The sequence below is a fragment of the Sander lucioperca genome, chromosome 4 (genome assembly GCF_008315115.2).
Source record: "Sander lucioperca isolate FBNREF2018 chromosome 4, SLUC_FBN_1.2, whole genome shotgun sequence".
Taxonomy (NCBI): Eukaryota; Metazoa; Chordata; class Actinopteri; order Perciformes; family Percidae; genus Sander; species Sander lucioperca.
The window spans coordinates 8,647,068-8,662,592 of NC_050176.1; the positions used below are offsets into that span (position 1 = coordinate 8,647,068).

Below are 15,525 nucleotides of genomic sequence, written 5' to 3' on the forward strand. Positions count from 1 at the left end.
GCCAGCTGGTCCAATCTCAATCTGACATGCTAAGTATGTATACATGAGTGTAAGAGGGTGGTCCTTGTGTGCATGAACGGCAAAAGAATATCTAACTTCTGACATTAAATTCATCTTGTGTTAATAATCAATTGAAAAGCCAACATTTGCGAATATGTATGCGGCCTACCTGGTGTTTAATTGGAAAGGTGTATTTGACCCAGGTGGCCTGTTGCATTGTCTCCTCATCCTCCAGCTTCTTCTCCCTCTTCTTCACTTTCTCCTTCTCCTCACGCTCTATGGAGGTCATGCGGTTTAACCTGAAAATGAAAATTTCATTGTCATACAGTATAGCCTGCCCTGCTGCTCTGAAATTATAACTGCAATTGATTTTACATCTACAAAGACTAGTAATGCAGAAGAAAAGTTGACAATATAACCTTTGATGTGAATTCTCAGTCTGAACTTTTATGTTCATGTTGTGCTGCACAGACAACTGTTGTATAAGGTCATCGATCACTTAACGACAACCACGCATATCTTTTCAACCCTTCACCCTTCTGTTCAGCCTTTTGGAATTAGAAAGCTTCTTGAGTAATGCAAAAGAATGATTATAGCCCTGATTAAAGATGAGATGATAGTTGCTCTTGGAACATAAATTAAACATGACACACACAACACAAACTTGCCCTACAAGTTGCTGAAAAGCTCTCTCTCTTGCTCACTTACTTTGCTCACAGTTCAGTCACACATTCTGATCCTAACCTTGTGAAATCTTGGACAATCGCTTCTTTACTGGGGCGGTGTGGTGTTGAAGCAGTAGTAGAGGCAGAGGTGGGTGGCACTGGTAGTGGTCTTGCAGTCTAAATATTATGCCTCACAGCTAGGGTGGGCCTTTTGATCTGATCTGGTTATGATTGCCTCTGCCTGCTACACTTACCACACACCCCCTGTGTACATGCACTGAATGGTTGTTTGAGTTTTTAATCTTTTTTTTTTGAAGTATTTGAATGTCTTGCATTTAAACTGAATTTCTGGATGGATCCTATAACTATTATTTGTGTATGCATGTTTGATATATTATATCACTGTGTAAAAGCACATATTTATGAATATGTGTAGTATGTATACAGTATGTACAGTACACATACACTGTATATATACACTATGTGTGTACCTGGTATGGCCCAGTGAGTCCTTCCAGACAGGCAGCATAGCCACAGGCTTGATGGCACACTCCAGGATGGCCAGAGCCAGCGCAAACTCTCTGGCCTTACTGCACATCTGAACTGCTTTGATCCAATTGGTCCTACAAAACAAGCAAAGAAAGATTAAACAATTTTAAACTTCTGTTTATTTTAGGCGCTTTCATTTTTAGGCTACATTTGGTTTTAAGTTTTCTGTCATATTGTGCTTATAGTTTTGGAAAAAGTACCTTAATTCTGACCTTTTTTACATATCTAAACATAAGATGATGTAATCACTGAAAGGCAACAACGCCAACATGACTGACAACCTAAAGCACTACCCACTAAACATTCTGTATTTTGTATGGTTCTAAAATACAAAGCAAGCTACACAAGTATCAGAATTGTAACACATAATTTCCATATCACAGTGCCTGACTCTGTACCTGTGTGAGGCCCAGTTAGGGTGCATGAACGGTGCTGGAACGTTGTTCTCCAGCTGGATGATGGTGATTCTCAGTGTGGAGATGGTCAGAATCTTTGAGCCATGAATGGACCCATTCCACTTAAACTCTCCTGCTGGTGTCATGCAGAACTTATGGGAGAGATGCCGCCTCTTGTCGTGGTCCTGAGGAAAAGACAAATAAAGTAGGTTTTGGTCAGGGATTAAGTTTAAGCATGTGTGTACTGTTATAATTGCCAATCCACGTGACTTGGATGTCTATATAACAATGGGAGAAACCCTTGAAAACACGCGGAAAAATGAAAACCCAGAAAGGGCTGGAATGCACTGAGCAACCCTGCAGCTCTTATTTAATGTTTCTGAACATTCAAATGGCAAAAACAACAAGATGTAGTGCTACTTGCCTCTCTGTGCTGGTGCTTGTTGAGGGCCACAGTATTGGAACTGTACTGATTATGATAGACGCGGTATTTTCCCTCCTGGCCAAGCTTGAAGTATTGGCTGAGTGTCCCCTTCATCACCACCTCCTTGCCTCGCGTGCTGACACGGGTGACGTCACCTTGTGCATTTACTACTAGTACCTGTAGAGGTAGGGGAAAAAGATATGAGTCACTTACATTTATAAAAGACTGCCCTGTAACAACAAAGTTCCTATTCCAATCTATAATACAATGTACAACTTGTTGCAAACCAGATGCTCTGAATAAGATAAACATCCTCATTACAGACGCTGACGTTGCAGCCTTGAAATGAGCCGTGGTTTACTTGTTCATCTGCTTCGGATACTAAATGATGTTTCACAAGAAGACAAGTTACTTTGGGACAATGTTAAATAGCTTGAAGACTGTCAGGTAAATTCTTCCCCAAGGCCATTAACCTAATCTTCCTCCATTGGCCTGCTCTGTGCACCTGTGTCAGACACTATGCAGGCATTTTTCATTTATTGTCTGAAAGAGCAAAATCATTATCATCCATGGTTCGTCTCACCTCTTTGCCCTCCTTGAAGCCCTTGTTGGCTTCGTGAACAGCAGCGGCCACCTGTTGATTTTTCATCTGGCTAAGCTTGCTTTCTGGGTTCCTAAGCCGGGTCACCATGCGAGTGGCTGCAGACTTCTTACTGCCGGGACCCGTCTCACCATTGGCTGAGTCTTTACCGTCCCCTGAAAACCCAATGCCAGGTTCAGTCAAAGACAGGAGAAGCCAAGTCTTACACAGTTGTGAACTAAGGCCGGTTGATGTGCTATGATCACTGAAAGCAACACCCTGTTGACGGTGGTTACATCAAATATTTGTGCATACGCATATGCATTTAAAAAAATAGTGGTAACATGCTTGTACTGCTTTTTTCATACAGAAAAAAACTATAAATGTGTAAAATGTGCTGCTTGTATGTGTTAAGGCCTATTAACTTGGATGTAGAATGTGTACATGAGTAGCATGTATGAATATAGAGGTCAGTTATTGGCATCATCACGTAGATAGTTATGATATTACAACAAACAAGACGTAATTATGAGGTACTGTTTTGTCAGACCTGTGTCATCAAGGCTGGCCAGGGATGACTGGGAGGACTTGTCAGCCAGGTCTGGAGGTTCGGGACCTCTGGGAGGGACCCCAGCTCCCATGCTGCTGTTACTGTTCTCCTCACTGGTCTGGGAGGGCTGGCTCAGGCTGGGGATGCCATCTCCGCTGACACGGACAGAATCTGATGATGGCTTTTCTGCTACACAGACAGAAAATCACAAAGAGGATTGACCGTTACATAAACAAGGCTAGCTTGTCTAGATTGTGTTGTTCTTGCGTTCATCACTCATCATTCTAAAACATCATTTAGGGTTCGTTTCAGTGTTTCAGCAAGGTGCAGGTGTTAGACGGGGCTGAAGTTACTCAACTTAGAAACACCAAGACAGATTGTTGGATCAAAGTTGTTTAAAATCACCACTAACTAGGAGGCGCAGTACAAGCAGAAGCTCAGTCTTAATAAAGCCAGAAACATTCTTGTGATTGTTCTGAAATAGCTAAAGCTGTGGCTCCCCCTACTGATAAGTCATGCATAATACATGCACCAAATACCCACTTGAAAGCAAGGGTGACCAATCCAGGCAAGACAAGGCTCCAAAAAGGCTTGTGCATACGTGATTACACTGACCACAACAATACAGGCTCTGTAATTATTAGAATGAATATGTGCAGATCATCACTAAACATTTTTAAAAGGGGACTACTTAAACAGAAAGCTATCTAATCAGAGGTCCTGATTACAAGCAAGTAGCAAAATAAAAGCAAAAAAGAATTATTGCGCCAAGCAATGTAAATGCTGTCCCCAGTTGACTGTGGCTTGGTTCCAGTCATGCTGAGTGCAATGACAATGCCATCTGATTGCAAATCAATCAATGCTCTTTAGAGAGAGCATTAGGGAATTAAGAGTTCAAGTGCAAAATGGCTGAAAGTGTTCCAAGGCTGAAGCCCCACTTCAAGAAATAAAAATTAGACAATTGAACACAAAAGCCAGCAGCTGGAATGAGAGCCACATGCAAAGAGGCAGGCTGAGAAATCGTGAAAAAAGGAGGAACGCCAGAGCACTGGGGGTTATATGGCAGAACAAACAAGTCACTGATTTTAGATTTAAAATCGTCCTGTGAAGTTGCAAACTGTGGCAGTAAAGCAGATCCCCAAAAAGAGCTAAATGAGGTCAACTTCCCCCTGAAATGTCCTTGTATACCTTCGGTGATGTTAGAGACCTCCATATGGGAACATCCCTCTATCAGAGCCTCTGGTGTAGAGGCTGGGGGCTTTGGAGCCTCAGAGGCCAGGCTATAGGTCACGTTGGTGGGGATGGTTTGTGTTGAGGCACAGGTTGCTGGGAGTATAGGTCCGTCTGAGATGCTACTGCCACTACTGCCTTCTTGGCCAGTGGGTGGAGCTTCAACAACTACAGATGAACAGCAGCAATGTTGTAAATATTGTGGATTTTATTTTATAACGTATGCATTACTTGGAGAGAAGCAGTGATGGTTGGGGCTGACAAATATGGCCAAATCATAATAATCATCATTTAAAAAACAAAAATCATCTAATTGACATTGTTGCATTACCTTTAAAAATGTATCTTAACTTCTGGGGTTATTTCTTTTTTAAGATGAATGCATTTATGGGAATACATATAGACATTTATATTCATTATGCTCTCGAAGCCAAATAGTGTACCAAAGCTTACCAAAGACGTTAGCGTTTTTTTCTGCTGCCCATGCAATAAATGTCTTATTATTCTATACTATCTCTTTATTGCACTGGATAACACATATTCAGCAAAACACAGATATAAATAAAAATATGTGCTTTATAAATGCCAAACGTATCGCTTGAGTCTTGAAAAAGACCACAGCATTTGTAATTGGTCGAAGAGCCAAATAACAACGGATTCGATTCTTTAATCAATAACTAATTACAACAATCATCATAAATACCTCCACCACTTTTTTTCTCTTCCGTGGCCTCTTCTTTTGTCTCCTCCTCTTCGGTCAGATCTTTGCCCTCCTGTTGCCCCTCGTCCCTCACCTTGGCCTCTTCATCTTTCTTTTCCACATCCATCTCCTTCTTCTCCATCTCCAGCCGCGCCTTCTGGGCCTCCTCAGCAGCCCGTCTCTTCACCTCCTCCAGCTCCTCCTCCTTCTTTGCCCGCAACCGCTCCAGGATCTCCTCTGGATAAAAGAAGAAAAAAACAAAAGACGATAGTTTTAAGACAAAAGAAATGAAAGGGCTGACCCACTAAATAGCGTGTGATATTATTGAAATCACACTCAAGGATTTGAGGATCAACTACACAACTGTGTTTCTAAAAAGGCATAATTTCAGAAGATACTGAGAACACCCTTTATAAAACTAAGTACACAAAACCTAGAGAAAATAAAATGAATATAAGTTGTTATGCAACAGTAATAAAGAAATCACAAAATACAGAAATACAATAAAGATACCATATTCCATAGGTAACAAAGACGACTTGGGAACCAAACCAAAATGACAAAGAGGGTGTGTTTCTGGAGGCCACATTATGACGTGCTTGAACTTTATATTTAAACTCAAAACTAGAAGAATTACCTTCCAATGAACCTCCTTGTTTAGAATTCACAAATGGTAGCAGCAACAGACTGTTTACATGATATACATTACATGATTTGCATGTAAAATGTGGGAACATGTTAAAAAATAAACATGCTTGTTGATGTTGACTGAGAGCAATTAACATCCTAACCTGCTGTAAAACACCACAATAAAGTTAGACTGTCGTGTGTGGTCAGAGAGCACAATAGTATCATGATGTGATTCACTACAGTGTTAATATGTGTAGCAACAGTGATGGTCATATATTGAGAGATAAGCAAGCTGGGTCTTTGATACACAGTGGAAGACCGTAACCGTAAGTCCTTTACCAGAGTATGACTCATCGGTAGCACCATTACAAATTTAACATAAGCTGAGCACTATAAAGCCTCCATCTGCACTGTGAAGAACAGAACAGCACAAAGAAACCAGAATATATACTATATGTAAATATGATAAAAACAGACATTTTTTCAATCCTGAAATTGAAATGCTCAGAAAATAAATATACACCAAAAAAAAAAAAACACACTTGTCACCAGGATTGGATGAAATATCCAGTCATAAAGAGACTCTATATCTATATAAAAACTTTGTTTAGTCAGAAATTTAATTTAAAAGTCTCAATATGCTTTTCACTTTATGGCACTTTTTAAGTAGTTTTAGAATTGTAATGCATTCTTATGGATTGGTTGTGAAAACAGCTGCCAAATACACAAACCCGAGCATGCCAAAAGCAATGAGGGGATGCACTTACAGGACATTAAGTGGTTTAACACACACAAAGCACAGGGATGAAGTTTCCAGTTTGAAAAAAACTGTCTTCATTCTTTCAAGTGTCATACACTTTTTATATGCCTCTTTCATCTACTTTCTGGGGGTAAAACGTCAGCTGAGAACCTTTAACCTATCCGTGCAACGCAGATGCTTTATGGAAGTGCTAGTTTCCACTCAAGCTGCTACATCAAACACCACAAACACCACATACAGAGCAGCACCATCTAAAGTGTATCGCTATGTTCCAAGGCTTCATTGTCATGAACGTCCACTGCGCAGCAGATCGAATGCTATATGCATGATGTGCTCACAAGTGCATCATTTTCACTGACGCAGCGTGCAAAAAACATACAGATGGATTTGGTGGACACCTACAGACAGAAAGGAATGGATGAGGGACTGAAGGGAAGCTCAAGTGCTGGATACTGGCCAAACTGGGACCAGAGTAAGGTTACATAATAGCTGTGTTGATTCCTATGGCCCAGCCATCTATGACTGGGTGGCATTCATGAGTAAAGGGAAAGCAGGCAGGAGTGGGGAGACAGACACAGAGAAAGAAAGGGAAGAACTTTGGGCTTAAAGAGATCCTTCTTCCACTTCTTCCATGATTGAACTCAGCGACAGAAAGCATCTCAGATTTTCTGAGAATTGGTTGTTGTTGGTTTTTTAAAATGGAGAAAAAATGAAGAACTTTTTACCATTGGCAGCAGTGAGGAAACACTTGTTGCTGCCACGGGCCTTGTTAGTTAGGTCCTCAGTGATGTCCATATGCCCGTGCACCTCGTCCCTTATCTCCTCAAGCGCTGCATACAAGTCAGCCTCCCAGTACTGCTTATCCAAACAATCTATGAGCTCAGCTAGCTGGACCTGGGAAGAACAGAGTTAAGGGAGAGTTCAATAAGTGCAATACAAGATTAGCTTAATGCCATGACAGCCGCACTGCCAAAAAACAGGGAATGTTTGGATGTATTTTGTTACTTAAAAGAAAGAGCAGGATTGTGACACATAACTATAGTAAGTAAGAAATTAAGATAAGTAACAATATTTCTTAAACAAAATAATTCAATTTTATTGTGTGAAGAGCATACACCTGCATTAAGATAAAACCATGAGTGGCATTTACCTTGGTGCTGTAGTACCAGATGGCTTTGTCCTCCTGCTCGCCATCCTCCTCACTGTAACGGAGACATGAGAGGAAAATTAAGAGACACAATAGTGAGGAGTAGGACAAACGGGGAAAATGCTCTAAATATGCTTGTTTTCTATATGCTGTTCTGTGGCTTAATGTGTTTAAGTGTGTGTTTAACGTTTAAGGATCAAAGCGTAAAGCATCCAAATTACCTAAATATTGGCAACGCAGCCCGGCCAGTGGTTTTACGACATTGCAATAGAACCGATATAGCAAAGTATATACATACACATACAGACATTTATATCGCCCGGCCCTAATTGACAAGGACATCTTTAGAGTTAGAGTTCATGTAGCAGCAGAGTGGAATATTTGACAGCTTTTTTTGTTCAGCATGGTCCATGCTGAGGCACTGTGGAACCTGAGGCCGTGTAACAGTAGTGTCTATTCAGCACTTCACTTACACACACACACACACACACACACACACACACACACACACACACACACACACACACACACACACACACACACACACACACACGCTTCTGTGAACATCATTCATTGCACGTACATCCAGTCACACAAACTTTCCTCTGTGCACTCTACTTATATGCACAAACACACACAGCCTTTGAAGGGAGAGTGAAGATCAGTAACACAGCACCTGCTGGGCGCCAATTTGGAGAGCAGGACGAAGAAAAAAAAAAAAAAAAAAAAGAGAGAGAGTGAAATGAGGCAATGACAAATCTTGGGCCACCTACCCTTATAAATCTTATATTGTCCAGGTGATCCATGCTCTTTTATATAGCAGGCCTTCTGCTGCTGCTGACCCAGCACACACACACCATCTGTGACTGCTTAATAACAAGATAATTTGCTAATGTATGGGACCAATACCGCTGACTGTCAGGATATGGTAATTCTATTGAGGGATGCACTTATTTTTGGTTTATGAAACATCAGGTCCAGCCTCCATGCAGGTCTGTACTGAGGCCCTAAGCTTGTGGTATGCTTAACTTTGCACTAAGGGTGTGACGAGACACCCAGCCCATGAGACGAGACAGTCGATCACAGACAAGATTTTAACACTATTTTAAAGAAAACTTCAATGAAGAAATGAGACTGGAAAAATAGTCCATTATTCAATCGAAAGTCACAAAATGAAAAACAAGCAATGAAAGGTTTTGCCACAAACTTAAATGTTTCTCTTCTGTATAGCTAACAGTTAACACTGTTCCTTATTCCATATGTATGGAGGAGAGTCTCTTACTCAGAGAACCAAGGTTACAACATAACCAAGCAGTAGTTGAGACCAGTTGTGGTGTACTTGAATTTGTACAGTAGACAAAGATAAATAAATCTTATTTTACTGTTGTTTCACACTGATTAGTTCTAAAGCACAAATACATTACCATCAAACACTCAACAGATCATTTTTGTGAAGACAGATGCTCTTTTCTCCTCTTCTGCATTTTATTAATTGCAGCAGTAAACAAGGAAGTAGGCTACTCTAGTATCGATTTATGACCATTATAGGCCAAAGGAAGAACGCTCCTCTTTATTTAATATCATTAAAAGTAAAGTTTGGTTTTGCTGTCTGCTTCTCAAATCGTTTTAACAGAGAAGTCTGCGCGAGACAGCGCCACAGTGAACTGCACGCTACAGACGCGTGTGTGTGTGTCTCGTCCAAGGGACGGAGAGAGGGAGAGCGAGCGGTGGTACTCTCTAACGTTGTAACGCTGGGTTTTACAGGCAATGTTTTTCTTCCGCTATCGCTCTGCAAAAGTAAACCAGGAGTCAGAGTCTTTGGCGAATGGGCGGGGGATTTTCTATGCTAACTTCAAGGCTGCTGCTCTGCACTTGTGTTGTGTATTGATATCGCGAGACACTTTTTACCTCGACGACAAATCTCGTCACATTTCATCTCGCAAGATCTCGTAGGGACAAGTCACACCCCTACTTTGCACCTAAACGTCCAATACTTTTAGTCACTGGGAATAAAAAGTACAGTAGTGACAAAATTAGGGATGTCCCGATCAGGTTTTTTGAGTGATTTGATTTTGAGTATCTACCGATACTGAGTCCCGATCCGATACTTCTATAATAATTCTACTTTATAATACCTCCAGACCGCAGACATACTCACGCTTTCCGCTTCAAGCTGCTTCCGTGTTCTACTTTGCCGGCATTTAACCAATAGCGTCTCTGCAACAAAGTGATGTCATGCCGCACGCATTGCTGTTTCTGTGTGGAGTCAAAAGGGTCTAACTCTGTGCCACCGCATAACTATAGATGTGTTAAAAAATAATGAGAATATATATACATATATATCCGAGTCCTGATCGAGAGGTAACGTCCGATTCCGATCGAGTCTGAAACCATGTGATCGGGCCCGATTTCCGATCACGTGATCGGATCTGGACATCCCTAGACAAAATGTAGTGTTCTTTGCACATTCCTGCAGCTACATCATGGTTTAATAGTCAGCATATGGACATTGTTTAATGTAACGTAATTTATAAGTATGTATAACATGTTTAAATGTATGGTATGCAATGCCTTGTCTATGCTTTTCAAAATGACAAAGTCAATTTGAATTGGTCAGTGCAGGTCACTCATAGTCTATATACTTGATGTTCCACGGTTCCCGGTGCAACAGGAAATTCTGCGGGATGATTACAGTATCTCACAAAAGTGAGTACACCCCTCACATTTTTGTAAATTAGTGCTGTCAAACGATTAAAATATTTAATCGCGATTAATTGCATTAATGTCATAGTTAACTTGCAATTAATCACACATTTTTATCTATTCTAAATGTCCCTTGATTTCTTTTTGTCCCATTGTTTTTTCTCATTTTCTCATCAAAATGGAAAAGTGGATCGGCTTGCTTTGCGCTTTGTCGCCTGGCTTTGATGAGGGGGCGGAGAATTCGCATCATCTGTGTGCTTGGCCATCAGGTGGTATTTCAGACTGGACGTGCTGCGATGATAGCTCAGTTCACAACGACAAAACACACAGATCACTTTGGTCTTGTCAATGGAACCATTTGGCAACTTTTTAAAAGTAACCTTTCCATTCAGAATCTTATTGGCATCCATTTCGGCGTCTCGCGCTCGCCATCCACTCAAAACGTAACGTTAGCCTATTACTCTTTGGCCGGCTCGCAAGCCTAAACAAGTGTGTGCGGCGTTCCTGTTGTTTTGTTTCCGGTCTAGCTAGATCCGGTCTAGCTAGATCTGGTGTGGTGTTGTAGTTTTTTTTAACGTTACTAGTTGTTGCAACAGCATGTGAAAAAAGATACAAAGTTTGCTATGCCAAAAAGAACGTTAATCTCGCGATAAAATTGACGCCGTTAAAATGGGTTTGCGTTAACGCCGTTAATAACGCGTTTAACTGACAGCACTATTGTAAATATTTCATTATATCTTTTAATGGGACAACACTGAAGAAATGACACTTTGCTACAATGTAAAGTATTAAGTGCAGCTTGTATAACAGTGTAAATGTGCTGTCCCCTCAAAATAACTCAACAACAACACAGCCATTAATGCTTAAACCAATGGCAACAAAAGTGAGTACACCCCTAAATGAAAATGTCTGTTAATATTTTGTGTGGAAACCATTAGGCCTGAACGATTAATTGCATTTGCGATAATATCGCGATATGTTAAAACGCGATTTCCTAATCGCAAAGGCTGCGATTTGATCACATGACTCGCGAGAGCAAATCAGTCTGCACTCCGCAGAGAAAGCATCAACTAGCACGCTAACACTATGCCGTACCTTGAGCTGATTTCTGTCATTCAAACAACTCTGAGTTGTAGTTTAAAACTTTTACAGCCACTTTAATAAAATGAAGGGTTTTATTCGGGCTTGAGTCTATACATGCAGTTAATGGATACAGGCACACAGAACTCAAGGCTCGGTTGGCAACTATTAGCTCTAATTAGCGGTTAGCTCCGGTTAGCGGTTAGCTCCGTTATAAAGATATGAGTGGAGGAGCTGCCACTGAGAGGGGTAACAATCAGACTGATAAATGACGTTCGGGGAGCTTTCACAGCAGCGTGGCCGCGGTGTTTCAACAGTTTTATTAGTACAGTTAATCCCACGGCAAGAACACCAGCAACTAGCTAACGTAACGATAGCCTCTCTGAGCAAGTGCACACGGCAGCACGCAACTTCACGAGGGGGAGGGGCTGGAGGCAGCTCCTCTCTGTGCACTGTAAAAAATTACACTGGTGTGTGTGTGTGTGTGTGTGTGTGTGTGTATAGATATATACTATATTTTTACTTATTTAACTGTCTAGTGTGTAATTGAGTGTTCATACTATAAATTATTATATTACTATTCTTTGTTGAATAATACAGAAGACAAAGAGCTTAAAAAAATAATCGAATATCGAATCGCAATCGCAATATTTGGGAAAAAAATCGCAATTAGATTATTTTCAAAAATCGTTCAGCCCTAGCCACCATTATTTTCCAGCACTGCCTTAACCCTCTTGGGCATGGAGTTCACCAGAGATTCACAGTTGCCACTGGAATCCTCTTCCACTCCTCCATGACGACATCACGGAGCTGGTGGATGTTACAGACCTTGCGCTCCTCCACCTTCCGTTTGAGGATGCCCCATAGATGCTCAATAGGGTTTAGGTCTGGAGACATGCATGGCCAGTCCATCACCTTTCCCCTCAGCTTCTTTATCAAGGCAGTGGTCGTCTTGGAGGTGTGTTTGGGGTTGTTATCATGTTGGAATACTGCCCTGCGGCCCAGTCTCCGAAGGGAGGGGAGCATGCTCTGCTTCAGTATGTCACAGTACATGTTGGCATTCATGGTTCCATCAATGAACTGTAGCTCCCCAGTGCCGACAGCACTCAGGCAGCCCCAGACCATGACACTCCCACTACCATGCTTTACTGTAGGGAAGACGCACTTGTCTTTGTACTCCTCACCTGGTTGCCACCACACACGCCTGACACCATCTGAACCAAATAAGTTTATCTTGGTCTCATCAGACCACAGGACATGGTTCCAGTAATCCATGTCCTTAGTCTGCTTGTCTTCAGTAAACTGTTTGTGGGCTCACACGACTATTTTACAGCGGCTCCGTACGGAGATAAGCGCCGCCCATGACAATTGCGATTTGTTTAAAAGAAATGCCAATAAACCAGAGCACGTTCTAATCCCATCCCGGAGTGCTATGTGAACTAGCCAGACCCTCCTCCGCTCCACAGCGTGGGGATGGTCTGACAAAGCGAGACTAGGTCACTCATGACCCCTCTGTGACAGTACAGGAATGTGCAGAAAGGTTATTATGGTGTTACTGGCTACATCTTTTCTTTATGGGGTTGTTTATTAGGGGTGGTACAGTTCACAAAATCCACGGTTCGGTTCGTATCACGGTTTTAGGTTCTGTACGGTTCTTGTTATTTTTTCTTTTAATCTTTAACACTCCAGAAATATACTTCAGCATATAATGTTGCACAATACATGCACACAGTGGCAGTTCTATCTATTGTTTTATTTCCGCTGTCATCATAGGTAACATGAAATCCAAAATGTTCCCACACACCAGACCTTCAACTCCGGGCAGCCTTCCTCATCTCTCCCACTTGACATTTCTACACGTGACGTGACCTGCAGCACTCCACACTCCACCTGAGGAGCGGTCGGCTCGGCGCCTCTCAAAATCGGACGAAAATCTTTTAAACTGACCTTGGTCGATCAAAAAAGCAGACAGATTCAGCAACTGTATGGCCTATTTCTCGCTTTAAATGTTTTCAGAAACACTTTTCAGTGAACTATTTTCGTAAAATACGAGATTGTATTCAGAACGAGACGCCATTAGAGTCTGTTTTGAAATTCGGGAGCAGCAAGAACCACGTGACGCGTTCGTCCAATCAGCTGCCATGTGTTGCGTTCGTCACGCTCATCCCCCTCGTCGTTTCCAGTAAGTGTTTAACATAGGTGTCGAAAGTGGGCACTACGGCAGTAAGTGGTTAGTGCACATTAACAGTGTACTGACGAACCGTGCGACACACACACGCTCCGAACCGAGACAAGCGAACCGAGCGGTTCGGATGTTTTTTCATGAACCGTACCACCCCTATTGTTTATAATTGTACATGCAGATGGTTTGTGACATTCATGAACACTTACTGTGAAATCGAATTATGTGACAACTTGGAGACTCTACTTTAGAGTTGATTAAACTGCTTTAAAGCATGCTTATGGATTTTGCAACCAAATACTCCTAATCTTTGACAACATAAAACTATAGTAATTTGGGCTAATGTCAGAGTTGGTTGTTTGTTGGTAGTGTACTGTAATAAATATTTTATCGAGGACCCTTGAATTTTTGGTTGAATAACGATCAAATAAACATGTTTCACACAGTCCTCACCAAGTGTTTCAGTAATGTTTGCATATTTCAGGAACTTTGACTCACACTTACTACTGTTGAATTATCTGCAACAATCTTGGCAAATAAATGAAACATGGTGAACTTACACAACAATGCGGCGGTTGAGGAACCAGTATTTGCGATTGTGTCGGTCATAGCCGACTGGCAGCTCTCGAATAAATGGTCTGCTCCTCTGCACTTCTGGGATGCAGTCTGCCACACCGGGTACCTTGTGTGCCACACACACCTCACACTGCCACTCGTCCTCCGGCACTTCCTGCAAAGGCGGCTTCACACACTCCAGATGGTAAACGGCTGAACATGTCTCACAGCACAGCAGGTCACCAAGGCGATGGCATACTCTGCAATGGTCGTCATAAGCAACCACACCTTCCGACATTAGCTCCTCACGGGCAATGTTGGTCGCCAGGAACTGGTCCACCAAAAACTGGAGAACTTTGATTTTGCTATCCAACGGTTCAAACGGGTAATCCTCACATTCCTGGAAAGGCAGAATGTGTCGGTACTCTGGGTCACTCTCACAGTATGCCCGCACCACCTCCGGCCAGGTCATACCATCCACAAAATACAGAGTGGAGTTGACAGAGTCCTTCACATCAGTGGGACCAAATGTGGTGTTGGAAGTATCCTCCTCTCTGAGAATAGCTTTGAGCAGGGAGATGTGGGTCTCTGCCAGCAGTGTGCACTGCTCCTGGCTGACCAGCGCTGCACAGAAATCCTCAAAGCGGAACGGGGAGAGCCGCAGCACCGAGCCAAAGTTACGTAGGACTTCGTAGACGGCAGACACATTAAGGAGCTGTGAGGTAGGAACCTGGAGGTCCTCAGAGGACTTGGGAAGCTCCAGGGAGGGAATGTCCTTTGCCTCAAGGATGGGAGACTGCGGTCGCAACGCCCGACTCTTTCTCCGGCCTGCAAGAAGTTAAAGGAAAAGAGCCAGGAGTGATAAGAAGGGTGGCATACAAAACAAAACAAAGAAAGAAAATGAATAGAAAATGTGTATAAGATTAAAAGGACAATTGTTTCTTTGAATCAACACAAAATATTCAAACATAGCAACTGTGTGTGTTTTCATCAGGTACACTGTTTACCACTGGGCTACTGTATCTTATGTTTACCATTTCTCAATGCAACCTAAAGGCTGAACTTATTAGCATCCTTGATGCCTCGTTGAACTGCGCTTTCTTATTTTGCACGCGTACAGGAGGATAAACGTGGACAGACTCAGGACATTCAGAGTCCAGAGTGCCTGGTGGCACTTGTGGATCACCCAAGAGGCATTGCAAAGTGCCACCACCAGTAATCCAAATTTTAGGAACAGAAGTCACATTGTAAAAAAGGTAAACAAACACATTCTTGTCTCAAGACAATAATAATAATAATAATAATAAATTACTATACCCTTATAGTAGGTTGGTGTGTTCTTCTAGCCTTTCCATGTGCTCTTCTCAATCTTAAC

At 42.0% G+C, this 15,525-nt stretch overlaps 1 protein-coding gene across 7 annotated transcripts in view; it reads right to left on the reverse strand.

Annotated features, from left to right (window-relative positions):
* LOC116043050 (nucleosome-remodeling factor subunit BPTF) overlaps positions 1–15,525 on the reverse strand; it is a 48,144-nt gene that overhangs the window by 30,256 nt on the left and 2,363 nt on the right. For 4 of the 7 annotated variants that reach the window (XM_036000361.1, XM_036000359.1, XM_036000358.1 and 1 more), the window contains exons 2-12: positions 14,156–14,978; positions 7,634–7,685; positions 7,209–7,377; positions 5,097–5,330; positions 4,352–4,561; positions 3,164–3,352; positions 2,617–2,789; positions 2,034–2,210; positions 1,613–1,794; positions 1,157–1,288; positions 170–299 (exon numbers count right to left, since the gene is read on the reverse strand). In XM_036000361.1, the coding sequence (XP_035856254.1) occupies positions 170–299; positions 1,157–1,288; positions 1,613–1,794; positions 2,034–2,210; positions 2,617–2,789; positions 3,164–3,352; positions 4,352–4,561; positions 5,097–5,330; positions 7,209–7,377; positions 7,634–7,685; positions 14,156–14,978 (2,471 nt within the window). The remainder of the gene's footprint in view (positions 1–169; positions 300–1,156; positions 1,289–1,612; positions 1,795–2,033; positions 2,211–2,616; positions 2,790–3,163; positions 3,353–4,351; positions 4,562–5,096; positions 5,331–7,208; positions 7,378–7,633; positions 7,686–14,155; positions 14,979–15,525) is intronic. The other 3 variants (XM_036000360.1, XM_036000364.1, XM_036000363.1) reach the window with 3 other exon arrangements.